Raw genomic sequence first — 17,834 nt, 5'->3', positions numbered from 1 at the left:
CAGGCCTTGAAATCTTGGTTTCCGTATTTTTTTGGTTGCCGCACTTTACGACTGAGAAACTTACCACTCTTCTGCATCTTCTCACTGTGCCTAAATATAGTCCAATGGGGCAAATGTTTAAGCCTTTAAAAATATTTCCTTTTTGAAAAATGAAAAAAAAAAATGAAAAAAACTCCTTATATTGACACAGTGATTTATATTTTATTCCAGACAATTATGGCTGCAAACAGTTCATCAGGTTTTTCACATTAACTTTTTGTACTTCCTCAGCTCAGTTCTTTTGGCTACATCCATGCTAATGTAAGAGACTAGAAACAGAAGTTGTGCTGCTTCCTACGGACAACCTGCTGTAGCATTGGGAAAAGTATTTTAACATAGAGTTTGATGTCACTGTTGTTTAAAACATGTTTCGAAAATAATCTTTCGACAAGTTTCCTGTCTTCAAAAAGCAGATTCAATGTTGTTTTTTTTGGTTTTGTTTTTTTAACGTTTGCCCCATTGAACTGAATTGAAGCTCAACAGTAAGCAGATGTGTACATGTTATTTTTATTTGATATCTTGTTTTTAATCTCCATCTTTTATCCCTTTCTACTATTTACCCTTGCACTTGTTCGCGTTTGCAGCCGCTCTGACACCTGAATTTTACCTCATTTTAGAAGTAGTTATTCACCACCTTTGGAAAGTTCGCCCCGCGCGGGTTCAACGTTGCGCCACGTGATTTTCCTTTCGGTTCTCCCTCCGCCCGAAAAGGTGGAGGAGGCCACCGTGGTGCTGGAGGACGACTCGCCGGCCGAGCTGGCGAGCACGCCGGGCACGCTGAGGAACCTGTCGGCATGGAGCATCACCATCCCCTACATCGACTTCTACAGCGACGAGGCCAAGCGGGAGCGCGTGCCGGTGTTCTGCATCGACGTGGAGCGCAACGACCGCAAAGAAGGTGAGGGGGTGGGGTCAGGGGTCAGAGGTCACTCAGGCGGTGCCTAAGAAATCCGAACGACCAGCCGGCAAATCAGGATCTTTGTGTCAGGAATTTTAAGGAACTATGCTGATCAATGTGAGGCCAATTCCTGTTGCTGGTTATTTGTTTTTGCGCAAAACGTGGAAGCGGCCCGTTCAGCGCATGGTTTTAACTGAGAGTTTCGCTTGATAATACCACTCAAAATGGATCACGAACATCCATAAATTGTCAACAATTTGTTTTTTCAACAAAATTAAAACAAGTAAAGCCATTTGAACAGTCTATTTCAGCAGGTTGTCGGCTGCCAGTAGACAGATTTACATATTAAATAATTACAGTATGGGTTGTATGTGTTTGTTTGTTAAAAACAAAGTTTCGAACACATAAATCTGTTTTATAATAAAGAAATAAACAAAAGAAAGGGTCCTTCCGTGTGTGTGTACAACATCTAATGCTGCGTTTAAAATATGATGTATTTTACAATATGTCCAGTAGATTGCTTGTGAGAAGTGCCGGAATAGGAATTCACACTGAAATCAGAAATGCATGAACCTTGTTATGAAAAGTCAACATAAAAATAGGAATTTCTGATAACAATTAAAATCTCTGTTTGTTTGATGTTTTGACGTTTTTAGAAACACCTAGTATTAATTTTCCTGGAAGTCCTATACGCAGAGCAGATCGTATAAAAGTTTGTAAAGTTTAAAAAGTGGCTCCTTCGTTCTCAGTTGGACACAAACCCGAGCGCTGGTCGGTCTTCAGGAGGTACCTGGAGTTCTATGTCCTGGAGTCCAAACTCACAGAGTTCCACGGTGAGCCATGACACGCCCTCATATTTTATATTGGTGTGTGTGTGTGTGTGTGTGTGTGTGTGTGTGTGTGTGTGTGTGTGTGTGTGTGTGTGTGTGTGTGTGCGTGTGCGTGCGTGTGTGCGTGCGTGTATATGTTCATTGGGTTTTGGTGAGGTTTGGTGCATTTCACTACAGACAGAAAACATATATAATAAAATAATAATAACAATTCCATAAAAAGTGGAGTTAAAATAAAAATTGACAACTGTACACACAAATACAAAACAGAAATAGTCAAATATATTAAAAAAAAATATATATATATATATATATATACACACACACACAATAAAGAGATACTATACACAGGATACATCTTATTACATAATGTAAAGATAAATTGCCATGTACTAACTAGATTATTACTACATTTATTACAAAGTTCAATGGGACAAGGTTAGATGTATTAATTATGGGTGGGTTGGCAATTTAGTCAATCTGGTTGCCAAGGGCAATCATTACTGTCAAGCCCGGGTTAAAAAAAAGGGGGGAGGAAACCAATCCATACATTCATTTTATTTTATTTATTTTTAAATTCCCTACATTCACAGGCTCGTTCGCCGACGCTCAGCTTCCATCTAAAAGAATCATCGGACCAAAGAACTATGAATTCCTCACATCCAAGAGGGAGGAGTTTGAGGAGTATTTACAAGTAAGTCTGTGCAAAGTGTTTTTTTGCCCAGGGTCCGTGTACATATCTGTATATTTTTTTTATTTTATTTGCTTATTCTTATCCTGCTTCTACTGTATTATTTTAATGCCTTTATCATTCTACTTTGTCTTAGTATTATACTCCTAGAAAGTTAGGGGGATTGTTGAAGATTGGATGAGAAAATAAGTCAAAGAACGACTTCTTAAAGCTTTAAGTAAATGTAATAACAGCTGGATATCTTATGTATCTGTCCAAATACACCCTGCAGGGTGCACCGTAGAAGTATAGAAGAATGTTGTGTCATTAGCAGACATATACTGTATATGCTGAGAATAAAGGAGGCGTGCTTATACTAAGGTTGAGCATCCTCTTGTGACTATGCCCTTGTCATATGTCTTGTTCCTCTTACAATAATTAGAAGTTAAAGTTGAGCGCTTTAATTGTTTAGTTGAGCGTTTTAAGACAGGTATATCCGCCGGTTGATTTCCACTCCCGTGACTATCCCCTTTGTAGTATATAATCAGTACAGTATATGAAAGTAAATTATCAATATCTGAGAGTAGAAAAGGGATTTCCTGGACGCCTCCAAACACGTAAGACCCTGGATTACCTTAACAGCAGATAACAGTGCGCCGTGCACCGAGGGAACCTTCTCCCTCCTTGTGCCGGGCCACCTCATGAGCAGAGGAACAAGGCATATGAACATATACCAGAGCAACTTTCACAAACACCTGCCTATCCGTAGATAGGCTGCACTTGTGATAGAGGTGATCACATTATATAGAAATATACAGAGGGAAATTATGATTTATTGTTTATATTAGTGAGAGGTCATAAAAGGTCAATTGAGAATCTCCTTCAGGATAAAAGGTGATGGATAGGAGAATTGAAGGATGGGGTTAAACGGAGTGAGAATAGACCGTGTCATCTGCTTGAGCACTAAGGACGTATTTCAACGTTTTACAAATACCACTACATTACATTTAATTTAGCAGACGTTTAGCAGACGCTACGTTGGTCCAATCATTCAAGAGAACTCTTTCCGTGAGGATTGATATTTATTCATTGGTAAAATGAATGGCTGTGATCCTTCGGGTTGAAGTTGGTGAGCCAAATCAGAAGTGAGTGTCGTATAATATTTACTTCCATGAAACGTATTTTGCTTGTTTGCTTTGCTTTGATTGTTGCTAATTAATCGCCTTAATTTAATGTAAAGCACTTTGAGTAGCATGTTGTGTGTGAAAGGTGCAAGACAAATAAGGTTGTTATTATTATTTTTATAGTTAGTGGTAGTTTTGTTTTTTTGTTTTTTCCCACAGTTTTCTCAATTGTCAGAATCGAAAATCTTGTACCATTGGGCCGTGTGTTTAGCGCCACCATCAGGCCAAAGTCACACATTGACTTCCACCTGATCAGATTTTCTTTTGACAACAAACCTCGGCCATTTGTCCAGTTTCAACCAAACTAACTTTGTTAGATTCCTTGGACTCCCGTTGTTCATAGTTATTGAAATTGTTCTGAAAGTCCTAACAACATGGCCACCACTGTTAATATCTTGCTCGTTTGGTTTTCGTTTTGATTTTTTATTTATTTTTTTACACATCTAAACGCTTGTGTGTCCAGAGGCTCCTGCAGCACCCGGAGCTGAGCAACAGCCAGCTGCTGGCCGACTTCCTGTCACCTCACAGCGTGGAGTCCCAGTTCCTGGAGAGGATGCTCCCCGACGTCAACCTGGGTCCGCATCCATCCATACATCCATACATCCATACATACATATACTGTATCCATCCATCCATACATCCATCCATACATCCATACATACATATACTGTATCCATCCATCCATCCATCCATCCATCCATCCATCCATGAAGTTGTTTTGGGCTGTTTCCGATCAAATAAGTTCAAAATTTGAATCGGAACTTGCGTCTGTCTTCATCACTCATCATTCTATTTGATGTAGAATGTCATACATATTTCATTGTCTGACATTATTCAGCAGCTTGACTTAATTTGTTTTGTATTTCCTCAGGCAAAATTTTCAAGTCGGTCCCCGGGAAACTGATTAAAGAGGTGAGTGGTTTGGTTGAACTCCTAAAAACGCTCAACTCGTGCTCCTTGTGTGTGACACTTAGTTTACGTGCGCTAAATGTTGAAGGTAACAGGGTTCTTATTAGGTCCTTAAGGTGCTTGAATTTCATCCTCAAAAATGTACTAGAAAAGTATTGGAATGTCTTGAAAATAGCCCATTTTATGCTAAAGTGCTTGAGAAGTCCTTGAAAAAAAACACCATCATTGAAAACCTGTGATGAGAGATCTCTGGTGTTGTTAATTAAATCGTAATGTTCCAGAATCGCTTTGAAGACGTAGATTATTCCAGGGAAATGAATTCTGTATATTTTTATATAAATAATAGACGGTATTATATTTTAATTAATAAAGATCACATTGAACATTGATCTAATTTGTTTTATCCTTGAAAATAATAAAATGGTGCTTAAATAATACTTGAAATTCCTTGAATTTAATTTGTCATGCCAGAATGAACCCTGGTTAAAGGTGAAATGGGTCTTGGTCTTCAGATCAAACCATTCAATTTCTAAACTTTAGGTGGGAAAAAAAAAAAAAGTGAAAAGTCTATAGGACTATACACCAAAAAGCACAGCAAGTGAACAGTCAGTTGTTGAAGTTGATGTGTTGGAAGCTTGGAAGCCACTTTGACAAGGAGCACATTATGATGCTGGACGACTGGGTCATAGCTTCTCCAAAACCACAGGTCTTGTGGGCTGTTCCCGCTATGCAGTGGTTAGTACCTACCAAAAGTGCTGCAAGGAAGGACGACCGGTGAACCGACGACAGGGTCATGGACGACCAAGGCTCATTGATGCACGTGTGGAGTGAAGTCTAGCCCGTCAGGTTCGATCCCACAGAAGAACTACTGTAGCACAAAGTGGTGAAAAAGTCAATGGTGCTATTATAGAAAGGTGTAGAACACACAGTGCATGGCAGCTTGCTGCGTATGGGAGCGCTCAGAGTGTCCATGCTGACCCCTGTCCACCCCTGAAAGCACCTACAATGGACACGCGAGCATCAGAACTGGACCATGGAGCAATGGAAGGAGGTGGCCTGGTCTGATGAATCTGAGATTAATCCGGTGGAGGCGGTGTGATGCTCTGGGCAATGTTCTGCTGGGTCGAGGTATTCATGTGGATGTTACTTTGACATGTACCACCTAACTAAACATTGTTTGGCGGGTCAGCGCTGTTTGGCGGCACGAGGGAGACACACACAACAAAGGCAGATGGTTTTAATGTTGTGGCTGATCGGTGTACACTTTAAACACAGTGGAAGACCAGACAAATAAAACCGAATAACCAGACAAAGTGTTGAACACATTTTTGGGGCCTAGCCAATCTCAGGGCCAAGCAAGGCGGTGGTGCCCTCCAGAAAGTTGCCGGAGAAAGGGCCCCGTTGACCTTGGCCTGACCTTTGACCTCTTGTGTTCCAGAGAGGTCAGAACCTGGAGCCCTTCATCCAGTCCTTCTTCAACTCCTGCGAGTCGCCCAAGCCCAAACCCAGCCGCCCGGAGCTGACCATCCTCAGCCCCACTGCCGAAAACAACAAGAAGGTGCGCGCACACATCCTGAAACCAGGGCGGGGCGAAGCGTCGCTATGGTATCAATATTGCGGTTTCAGACTGTGGCCCTGGCAGCACCTGGCATTCACACGCTTCTTGGGTGATCCAATCACAAGTGGACATCTCTAAGTACGTCTGTTCACACCTGGCATTAAGGCGCGTCTCAAGTAACCACTTGTGATCTGATCTCACTTCCCCGCTCTATATCCAACTAAACACGTACGTACATAATTTCCGCTTGTAAATACCAAATGCAAAGACCTTGACGCGCCGTGTATGAGGGATGTAACGTTTGTGGTAAATTCAACGTAAAATAAGAATTGGTTTCTTACGACTCAACTTAACAAATTAATACTTGTATCATTGATAACAAAATAAATGAGAACAAAGTAAAAATATGAAACGTGATGAATACATGCAGAAGGACTTGTTATCCCCAGCCACTTGATGGCGGCAACAACGCATCACCAAAACACACGCGAACGTCCTGGTCGTGCGGCGTCGTGGAGCACCTGTCGTGTGAAAAGAAACTTCTGCGTTTTAACATTAGAGAGGGAGACTGAAATTCATGTCTCTTTTCGGAGGGAGATAGAATCCCCTGTCCCCTTCTGAGCTGCCAACACTGGACTGAGAGGATAGGGGCACCGTTGGTAACAACGAAACAATAGGGCCGGCGCTACAGTTTTCGTTTTTATTTTATTTTTTATTTTATTTGTGTTCAGTGCGTCCTCCCCGCGCGCCCTGGGCTTTCTTTCAACCAGCAGGCGGCGCTGAGGCGCTTGCTGTCTGGAATGTCGACTCGAAAAAGGAAAATTAGTTGTTGCCAGGATGGGATGTGCTTCATTAAGCCTGGATTCTGCTTCCCCAGCGTGCACGGGCGTGGCTCGGGGGTTGCTTTTATACTCCTGCAGATAACGTTACGCATTGAAGAAGAAATACATTTTATTTTTCCCCCCAAACTTAATTTGACGACTTTACAACTCAAAAACATGGATATAGATAGAAAGATAGAAAGCAGCTTTTGAACCCCGTCCCCAAGTCACACTTCTTTCTGCTGAACCTTGTTCTCCGTTTAGAAGCTGCCTCCGCAGAGACGTTTACGTGTATCCACACAGAAGCATCGTTAGCAGACGCATAAGTGAACTATATACCATAACAATAGTTTATCCTGTGCATAGCATCAAATTCGTACATCTTAAAAATCTGACATTTTCTGTTTTGTATTTTTTGTTGATTTGTAAATATTTGACATTTGAATCGAATTTTGCCTTTTTAAAATTTTTACCCTATTCTATTTTCTTTTTTCTTTTCGGAACTGTTCAGCTGTTTATTTATTTTTTAACGCTTATGGTCGGTGCTGAAGTGCACCAAACCTCGCCGGAAGATATTCCTCCTATATGTAAATGCGCCTGGCAAAGATAAAACCCGCCCGAAAAAGCCAGGCTTTAGAGAATAGTCATATATTCAGAATAGTCACATATTAATATATTCAGTTTATTTATTCATATATATATTTATATATTCAGTTTACAGCTCAGGAAATGTGCTCTTTAATATGGTAGATAATACAGTGTTTTTTTCGCTTTCTCTCATAGTAGATTCACAGTTTTTAAATTATTCAGGTTGGAGTGTTGCTGGTTAAGCCGTTAACCAGCAACACTCATTTGCAACGACAGTTGTTTTTTTTGGCAACTTCTCTTTTCTTGCTCTGCCGTCGCTTTTTAAAAACCCCTAGATCGGTGATAAGAGCTTCCCCTTCTGTCCTCCCGGTTCGACGATAACAGGAAGCATCAATTTGTTTTGTCTATACGGGACCTTGAGGGGTCGCCCACCGAGAAGGAGTTTGAGACGGAGAGCGCAACCTCGGCGCGTTTTGCGTTCAGATAGCTCAGAGAGCTCCTTGGCTCCTTGGAAGTGTCCTCTGCGGCAGGGCTTCCCGAACAGGGGTCCGTGACCCCCGCAGAAGGAATTGCGTGGTGGTCCGCAACAAAATTGCAACACAGGGAACCCAGGAGGAAGTTCTATGGCAGGGGGTCCCAAACTGGGGTCTGGGGCCCCCTAAGGTTACATGGAGTAATTGAACAGTAGCCCGCAGCAAAATTGCTACATAGGGAACTCAGGAGGAAGTTCTATGGCAGGGGGTCCCAAACTGGGGTCTGGGGCCCCCTAAGGTTACATGGAGTTGCATGGAATTGCAAAGGGATCCGCAGCAAAAAAAATGGACCAATCGCTGTCTTGCGCCGCCCCGACGTGTAGTTACACTTCTGGAGAGGGGGCACGTAAAGCTACAGCAGCGGCCTCCGCCGGTGACGTAGAGACCCGCGGCGTGTTTAAGGCGGCTATTCCACGCGGAACTTTAAAGCGGCCTTCAGGATGAAGCGCCGTATATGGCAAGGGTTAGGGTTAGGGTCCATGGAGGAATTGCAAGGGGGTCCACAGCAAAATTGTGATTTATATTCAGTTTTGTTTGTGTGGTTTATTTGTTTGTTAAAGGTTATATAAATGTTATTATTTGTGTAGCCTAATTTTGCACTCTATGCAGTCTACACACCGTATATCGCAGTAGAAGGAGCTTTTCACTCCCTCTCCCTGGCTGAGGGAAATAGATGTTGGAGGAGGTTTTGACGGCGAGTACTGTTTCTTCTCTTACAACCTGCCAATTTGTCGTCCTGAAACCCAGACGTAAGGAAGTAATTTTTAGGCACGACCCTAACGAGCTCCCAGAACGCCGTCCCTCCCCGGGCGCAGATTTGAGACTCATGGCTTCCTCCCACGCGGGGTCTGGACCGGAAGGGTGCTATTTCACAGATAAGCGGTAGATGGGGGAGGGAGAGGGGAAAAAAGATTCATCCTGTTTTTACTCATGCTTAACCGTGATCTTGACAGGACACAGTGCTGTTGAACTGCTTTGTCGTCGCCTCGAACCCCAAAAAATCGAATCTTCTCTTGAGCCTTACCAGCGCAGGAAGTGGCCGCCATCATAGCAAAACTTTGAAATTTAAAATAACGGGCGGTTCCCCGACCCCGCGTGTGAACCTCATTAATCACGAAATACACGTCGTGTAAATGCTCATCAAACGTATTCTTCTGGGAAAAAATATATACCTGACGAGTCGGAACAGTTCCCTCCTGGAAAAACTCGAATTGACGGAATTTTACCTCAAACAAAAAACAAACACACGGTCTCCACCGTGTCTGATGAGCTTGCACTCTCAATGACTTTAGAAGAAAAATAGAGATAAAGATGTGGTCCCGAAGTCAGCGTTGGGAGAGATTAGTCCCTCCGGTTAAACCCAAAAGGAATGCGACTCGCACCAGCCTACCCACCAGTGTTAATGGAAGACAGTTCCTCGCCGTTCATATTATTATTATTCGGTGTGAACCACGCACGCATCCAGGGATGGATCCATGAGTGTGACTCCGTGTGTGAACGCTTCCACCTCGCAGCTCTACACCAACCTGTTCAAGAACAACGCCAACCTGTCGGAGAGCTCGGAGAGACGACACAACCAGAACTACTTCTTGGAGCTGATGAGCCTCAGCGGCATGTACGACTACATGATGTATGTGGGTGAGTTGCGCGGACGGCTCCCGTGGAAAGGAAGGAGGGAGGGTAAACGGAAAGGAAGGAGGGATGAAGGAAGGAAGGAAAATACAAAACAAAGCTCATCAGCTATATAACAATATGCAGAATATACAAAGTGTGATACGATGCACAGGATAAATTATTGTTATTGGTGTATATAGGATCTAAATGATAAATTAGAATTATTTCTATGGACTATTTTATGTATTAATGCATTATGGGATACGATTGCCTGCGATTGCGTCCTATGATATTTCACCGGATGTAGCCTGTCATGCTGGTACGTCCCCACTAAACCCTCCGCCCGCCGGTGTGGCTCGGCAGGTCGGGTGGTGTTCCGCATGCCCGACTGGCTGCACCACACGATGGCCGCCGGGAGGATCCTGCTGAAGAACTCGTTCGAGGCCTACATGGACCAGTACATGCAGTCTAAGCTGGAGCAGATCCTGCAGGAGCACCGCGTGGTGTCGCTCATCACCCAGCTCAGAGGTGCGCTGTCGGGGAGGGGGGCCGTTTCGGGATCGGAATTCGGTTCTCAGTTTATTCCGCCGGGTGCATTTACATGATAAAAGGAATTTGTCGTGGTGAGGATTGATGCGTTTCTACAGATGATTAGCATTTGAAAAAAGCGTTAACAGTCAGATTTTTGTTAATTAATAATAATTATATATATATACACACACACACAAACACTACTAACAAAAAGTTAGGGATATTCAGTTTTCGGGTGAAATTTCAGGATGAACCTAAAATGCACTATAACCTTTACAGGTGAACTTAATTTGACCTTCTCTAAACTTTTGAATGCACATGTCCAACTGTTCAATGTTTCAGTACTTTTTGCACAACTTGCTGTTCTCTAACAAGGAGCTGAACGGCAAAATTCATCCATGAATGTTTGATCCATGAATTGACCAATACATTTCCTGGTTCAATTAGAATTGGTATTTAAACAGTCCTCTTCATCATGCTGTTCACATTTTGACATCATGAGACCAAAACGACACCTAACAATTGATCAACAGTACCTCGCCATTGTGAGGCTTCAAACAGGATGTTCTCAGAGGGGAGTGGCCACTGAGCTTAGAGTGTCACAGAGAGTCATCAGCAGGTTGCAACAGAGATACAGGGACACTGTATCTCTGTTGAGTTGTATCAACTGTCACGTCAGACCATTCAAAACCGTTGACATCAGCGTGGTCTGCGTGCTAGACGACCTGCGAGGGTACCTGACCACACACCACCAGGCACAGGCATCATCGTCTTGCACGGGCCAGGGAGCATTTACGCTGGAAGAGGGACCGGTGGCCTCAGTGCTGTTCTCTGATGAAAGTCGATTCACGTTGAGCAGAAATGATGGCCGCCAACGATGTTGGAGACGTCAAGGAGAGCGCTATGCATCAGCCACTGTTGTCACAAGACGAGCCTTTGGTGGTGGTGGTGGTGTTACAGTGTGGGCAAGTGTGTCTAGTCAATACACAACCGCCCTACACTTTGTGAATGGTACAGTGACAAGCCCATACTACCTGAATAACATCATTAATCCAGTCATCATGCCCCTGCATGAACAACACAGGCCTCATTTCATCTTCATGGATGACAATGCTCCAGCTCATCGGGGTCGCATCATTAGGGAACGGCTGCTGGAGACTGGGGCACCTCAAATGGATTGGCCTGCACTTTCGCCATGCCTCAGCAGACAATAAGTCGACTTGTGAACAGCATGAGACGTCGTTGTCAAGCTGTAATTGATGCTCAAGGGCACATGACAAGTTATTGAGACATTGACATTTTTTGTTGTGGTAAACCCACCACTGATGTTGGCTTTTCTTTCAATAAATTGTTTGAGATGAGGAAATCACCATTGCATGCTTCTACTTAAATGCCCTACTTTCATGATATAATATCACTGTAGCGTGAACTTTTTACATTTTTCATAAATTTCACCCGAAAGCCAAATATCCCTATGTATACAGAATATACAATATAAACAAATGCAAATTCTATGCAGAGGACAAGTTGTTGATATGGGTGTATAGAGTATAAATTATAATTATTGCTATGTATATAAACTATTGCAATGTATTTCGTCTGGCTAGTAGAGAATTAGTTCAGAAATTAATATTGATCCAGTCTGCTGTAAAAAGTTGTTTAAATGAATGCCATAGCCACTGAATGGGATCATATTGTGAAACGCTAATTTAAGACAGCAGGCTTGTGTTTTTAGAGGCTTTTTCAATGGAAAACATAGACACAACTTCCCAGACAGACATACGCGCTCACACGGAAAGAAAACGGATAATTTTTTCCAGGTTCACCATCGCCCTGCCAGTCCTAATGCTATTCTCTGATTTCTAGAAGCCTTCTTAAACCGAACGAAACAAATATTTTTCGACAGCTGTGGCACGGTGGCGCAGTGCATTGCACTGCTGCCTCACAGCAGGAAGGTCCTGGGTTCGATTCCCGCCTGGGGCGCTGTTGGCACCGTGCTCCGGCGGGTTATCTTCCAAAAAAACAGGAGCCTTTCTGTGTGGAGTTTGCATGTTCTCCCCGTGTTCACATGGGGTTTCCTCCACCTCACGTCAGTAAGGACCCCTCCCAAAAAACATGCACCCATCATCGTCTGACCAGCGATGGACACTTATCACCTGGTCCCCGGGCGCGTCCACGTATGCTGCCCACTGCTCCTGGCTGTGCCCCCGGAGGAAGGACAAGCCAGGATGGGTTAAAAGCAGAGGAGCCATTTCACCGGCCACCATCAAGCATGTGCATGTGTGTGTGTGTGCAAGCATGTGTTGTGGAGTGTCGTGTGACAAATAAAGACTGTTTCTTCTTCTTCTTTCTTTCTTCACTTAGCACACCATGCAATTGTGATTTTTGGCAGAACTTCAGTTTTAGTGAATCACAACAATGACTCTTTCTGCCCGGGCGTTAAGAGCTCCCCTCATTAGTTGTTTTGACTTCACTCCCCCATTCGGAATGTCTTGTGCGATGAAAATTCGGGAGGAAACGAGGAGAAATCATGTGCACAGCGGTGGGAGGGCATGGAAAGTAAATGACGGCCCACCACGGGGACGCGCTCACTGTGGTCTAATGTTGTGTTTGCCTCCTCCGGCAGACGCTGTGTTCTGCGAGGGCAGCGAGGAGCGCAGCAGCGAGGACAAACTGGCCAGAGCCAAGCAGACGTTCAAGGAGATGATGAAGTATCTGCCAGGTCAGAAAAAACACCGCCCAAGGCAGGGTGTCGGCAGGACCTTAGAAAGTCTCCAGATGCACAACTCTAAGGGCTTCAATGTCATTCATTCTTATTTTATGATGCCCTAATTCTACGGCTGAACCTGATAATATTTTGGGTAGCATTGTTTAAGAGTTTTTGTCAAAACTCGGTAGTGTGGATGCAATCCAGTCGAAACAATTTAAATATACAATTTCAGGGATTCACTTTAATTGGGGACCGATTATGGGGGAAAAACTCCCTTTTTCAGTGCTAGTGCTCATACATTTTCTGATGGGCTTACCAACACACAAACTGTGTAAAAAGACAACTCAGCCAGTTTGCGGTGAGCCGTCTGTTTCAGAAATCATGTGGTGGAACAACCCGTTTTGCGAAGATTTGCGATCCCGTCCTACATCACCTGGCGTCTCAGTAGAATTGTAACCGCCCTCCATCTGAGTAACCACGGCACCACCCACCCACGGCAGGAGAATAACTAGCGCCGCCGGGAACCCCTCTGTTCGTTTCACAGACCAGCACAAATCTTGTAAAAGAAAGAGGAATTAATACCAACTGTCTGTGAAGAAACTGCAGGCGATAGGAATCTAAGTATTTAAAAAATACTTCTGCTGTGTTTATTTCTATAAAAAAAAAAAAAAAAAAAATGAATGCGGTAGATAGACTGTTGGCTATGGTGGGTGGTCCGCTGTGCCTTTCTCCATAAAAAAACAATAGAAATAGTGTGTTTTTATTGTAAATGTATTTATTTATGGGCCAGCCTGTAGGCCTAAATTCTCAGAATTTTGAAGCCTAAAACGATCTGGAACATAAACTTCGGCATAAAACACAAACAGGGTTTCCAGTTTCAGTAAAATCTTCAAAAACATCTTTTGGGGACCTCTATGTTAACTTGTTGAAAAGGAGACTAATAGTTCCTCTTGAATACCCAGCTCTATCCAGTACGCCAAAAAGACATCATTACGCCCGATTATCTAAAGATCTATATCTAAACAAAATAAAGCCTTAAACGTTCTAGTTAAGATAATTTTGCATGCTCATATCGGGTTAGAGCAGTCATAAAATATTAGATTGGAGTCATTGGGTCAACTTAAAATATACAATGCAACTCTTTATTCATTGCTAAATCATCAACAACTGCTGCAATAACTTGGAAAAAAACTGAGTTAATTAAGTCCAGGAAAACTGGAACAGCAATTGGTCATGTGGCCTCTTCCTGTCATAGTTGTGGCAGTAAATGAGGGAGAAAAGAGAGGAATGCAACCAGGAGGGTGTTGGGGTGTGTTCAAAACAGGTGCGTGTGTGTGTGTGCCGGACTTATCCCAATTAGTTCTGGTGTATAAGGTTGGCACTATGTTGTGGCACCTTCAAGAGCGGAAAGGGCTCTGAAACCACCCCACGGTCGCGGGATAGCCCTGAGCACCCCGCCCTGCAGCCACAGAAGACCCCCCAGGCCCCCAGAGAAGCCGGAAGCCGGTGAAGCATAACCCAGTCCCAGGGAGCACGAGGAGACCCCGCACCCCTGAGGCGCACACATCCAACCCACCCTCATGTGCAGATACAAGAGGTAGCCGCAGGCGCCAGAAAGGGCCCACAGGCCCCGTGCCGACAGACCAGCACCCCGCCCAAACCCCCTGCCCCGCAGGCGAGCTGGCGGGACCCCCATGCCCATCCGCGCAAGAGCGAAACCCGCCCCACCGCAGCAGACCAGTCGCCCCACCTGGCCGCGGGCCCCGAGCGCCCATCCACATCCATGTAGCTGAGTGTGCTCAGCACAGGGCACCCGGATGTAACATTTAGCGACAGGACATGGGACATTTGTTAATTCAATTTCAAAAGGTGTAAGAGATAATTCCTTGAGCATATTCTTGGATTTGTATGAATGGTTGTGTAAATGTGCTGTATGCCCACCCCCCTCCAGACATCGTATTGAAGTGTATTGGTGAGGAGGCTCGATATGAAGGTGTCCGCCTCCTCTTTGAAGGATTCCAGCAGCCTCTTCTTAACAAGCAGGTTAGTCCAAACTCACTGTTTAGCACCGACCAACTAAAACTTGCTTTACACCACATTCCCACCTGACAGGGGCTTTCACTGAGTTGAGACCTACACGGTACCCTCACGGACGACCACAGAAAAAATGTATTACAAACTAATAAAAAATAACAATAACAAGCAACAACTAACAAATGAAAATAGATCACATTTGATGGTAGATAGATGGTGCTACACTTTTTGAAATTCGAATTTCATCCATTTGCACCCGTTTTATCCTGGTGGTTTTTAAGATGCAATGTTTGGTGTGTCATCTACAGATGACCTACGTTCTGCTAGATATTGCCGTACAGGAGTTGTTTCCGGAGCTGATCAAGGTAAGAACTTAACAAAAGACAAACTTCGGAAGGCGTGGGGTTAGAATCAGTTTGTCTATTTGAAGATATGTCTTAACGTGTTTTGTTCTACTTCTCTGTACGGTTAGCTTATTCAGTCTACATACATCATTATGTTACTATGGTATGGTGCTAATATTGTTTCCTGTGAATTCCTGGATGACTATCCACAGAACAATTGCTACATCTGTTACTTCCTTTTGGTTTCGTTCCTTCCTTCCTGACTGCCAGTGCAATAATCAGACTAATGCCAGAAGTGGCCTGAGGAACAGACGCTCACCCACTGGTCCTTTGATGTCAACACAAGTAGAAGGATAGCTGAGGCTGTAGTATCTGGCGAAAGGAACTGGCAATGAAGCCACAGCGCATACTGTAATGCGACCCCTCTCATTGCCAGCCAGGAGATCTCCCCTCAAAGTGGTTGTGCTGATACAGCTGCAAGATGCAGCAACACCAGCCCAAAAAAAGGGGCTGCAAGACCCCTGGCACAGTACAGGACATTGGGTCTTGCCCCTTGGCTTCACACCATGAAGCAAAAAATTGTCCAACAACAGGAATGGAGGGTCCTTGTTGAAAGACCTTTGGCACGCTGCAGTGTTTCCACCACTGACCAGTCACAGCTGTTCAGGGGCCAAACCCTGCTCTTCTTCTTCAACAGGGGGTCTTTCCTCCGCAGGAGGATCCCGCTCAGCCAGGTCCTGTAGGATGGTGGCTGGTATTAGGGGCCTGGGCAGGAATGCATAAAATCAGCTGTCCGGGGATCTCCAAGGGAGAACAATTAGGGGCAGTAAGAAGTGTGGTGATGATTCTGCTGGTGATTGATGGGATACAGGATGGATGGATTATCACATGCTTTCCCCTTGAGAACATAACACCGCCTGGAGTTCCAGGACATAGATTTTCTGGGCAGCTGAAGTTGTCTGTGGCCCAGAGAGACCCTTTAGGAACCCAGTCCCTCCGTGACAGGAGGTGAACCATACATGTCCATGTCATCCTGACGTTCTGGTGCACTCTCTGGTCCATGTGAATTGCATGCGCAGGCGGAACAAACCCACAGGGATAATTGCTGAGGCAGCTGCCAAGCAGCCTGAGCCGGATATGGGCTGTAACCCTTATCCCTGATTCGCTCTGTCGATGTGCGGGTCAGTGTGCAACTCCAGTCCAAAGAGTCCCTGGGAACCGTTACCCCGCTGAGTTTATGTCAGAGAGCATTCATCGTAATTGAATGCCGGCCCGAGAGCCGCTACGTGAGTCAGGACCCGCTGTCCCTTGCCCCCAAGGTGGGCAGCATATTAGCCAGTTGTCGAGGTATAGCAAGTGTTTTGTGCTTTGGTGGCATAGGGAATGTAAGGGTGCGCAACGGACAGTCCGAATGGCAGAACTGCAAACTCGTTTGCTGGGTCCATTTAAAAACAAAGAAACTTTCTTTGCGCAGGGCGGATGTGCACGGGAAACTAGGCATCCTTTAAGCTCAAGGACGTGAACCAGTCGCCTGTGGTGAGAGATATCAGCACATACACTTTCCAAAGCATATGAAACAAAAGCACTTTTAAGAACTGAGATTTAAATTCAGCTGCCTGAGAAGGGTGCAGGCCGGTGGCAGAATTGCAGTCTGGCTCAGCTTAGCAGCTAACACTGAAGTTGCTACACCGAAGTGAAGCCAAGATTTTGGGGCCTTTTACCCATAAGGCTTAATTTTAACACTTTGGCAGTTTCTCAATACATGGATGATGGAGGAACCGTAGATATCTATCTAAAGTAAACACAGGCATCCCTGCTGGTGCCGCATCCATGACGAGGCTGCCAACGCCATTTTAATGGGAGGCTTGACTGAAGTGCTGCACACACTCATTGCTGGCATTGGCTTGATCGGCTATTGCATCAGGCCGTACAATGAGCTCCCAATAAATGGACTTGTTAAATCCAAATGATATAAAATAAACAAGCTTCAACTTATTGCCACAGTTTCCATTTTTAATGAAAGGTCAGTGAGCTGAAAAGGCTGTTCGCAGTCTCTGGAAGACGGAAAAAAGCGTAGCTTGATCAGGCTACTCGGAGCTCTTTGGTGACCCAAAGGTGCTACCTTAAGGATGCAAAAGTGCACCATTTCCTGGGTGCACTTGCCTTTTATACTATGGCCTACGTCACCCAGGCGGACACAAGGCGCTAAAACTCTGGTGGTCAGAAGGAATGAAGTGGAACACTTTTTGCCTACGATCAATAAGGAAAGAAAATGTCCAATAAAGCTTATTCTCCTCTGAGGTCACATTAAAATCTCTAATAGACTCTAAAAGCTCTCTTCTCTCCATAGCAGGGTGGGAGAGGGACTCCCGCGCTGTGAAACCTGATACATTAGACATGGGAGGAAAAGCAGTCGTCACGGACCCCCACTGTCTCCGCTCTGTCTCAACATTCCATTGTACATTTTAGCGCACTAATAAAGAGAGATCTATATTTATTGAGTTTACTCATGTTGTCTGGGGTCCCTCTGTAAGTTCCTTAAATGACAAAATCAGGTTCATCATTTGTAAA

The 17,834-nt window shown here is 44.4% G+C and overlaps 1 protein-coding gene across 5 annotated transcripts in view; it reads left to right on the top strand.

Annotated features, from left to right (window-relative positions):
- Positions 1-17,834, top strand: part of LOC307248223 (sorting nexin-14-like) — a 34,521-nt gene that overhangs the window by 10,472 nt on the left and 6,215 nt on the right. For 2 of the 5 annotated variants that reach the window (XM_080024549.1, XM_080024546.1), the window contains 12 exons: positions 751-937; positions 1,687-1,770; positions 2,361-2,461; positions 4,085-4,196; positions 4,493-4,533; positions 5,969-6,088; positions 9,545-9,668; positions 10,008-10,172; positions 12,802-12,897; positions 14,837-14,928; positions 15,228-15,284; positions 17,614-17,769. In XM_080024549.1, coding sequence (XP_079880675.1) covers positions 751-937; positions 1,687-1,770; positions 2,361-2,461; positions 4,085-4,196; positions 4,493-4,533; positions 5,969-6,088; positions 9,545-9,668; positions 10,008-10,172; positions 12,802-12,897; positions 14,837-14,928; positions 15,228-15,284; positions 17,614-17,643 — 1,209 coding nt within the window. In that variant the 3' untranslated portion in view covers positions 17,644-17,769. Of the gene's footprint in view, positions 1-750; positions 938-1,686; positions 1,771-2,360; positions 2,462-4,084; positions 4,197-4,492; positions 4,534-5,968; positions 6,089-9,544; positions 9,669-10,007; positions 10,173-12,801; positions 12,898-14,836; positions 14,929-15,227; positions 15,285-17,613; positions 17,770-17,834 lie in introns of those variants that run through there. The other 3 variants (XR_013844768.1, XM_080024548.1, XM_080024547.1) reach the window with 2 other exon arrangements.

This window comes from Zeus faber (assembly GCF_960531495.2).
Source record: "Zeus faber genome assembly, chromosome: 2".
Classification (NCBI taxonomy): Eukaryota; Metazoa; Chordata; class Actinopteri; order Zeiformes; family Zeidae; genus Zeus; species Zeus faber.
This window is presented reverse-complemented; position numbering and strand designations above follow the sequence as displayed.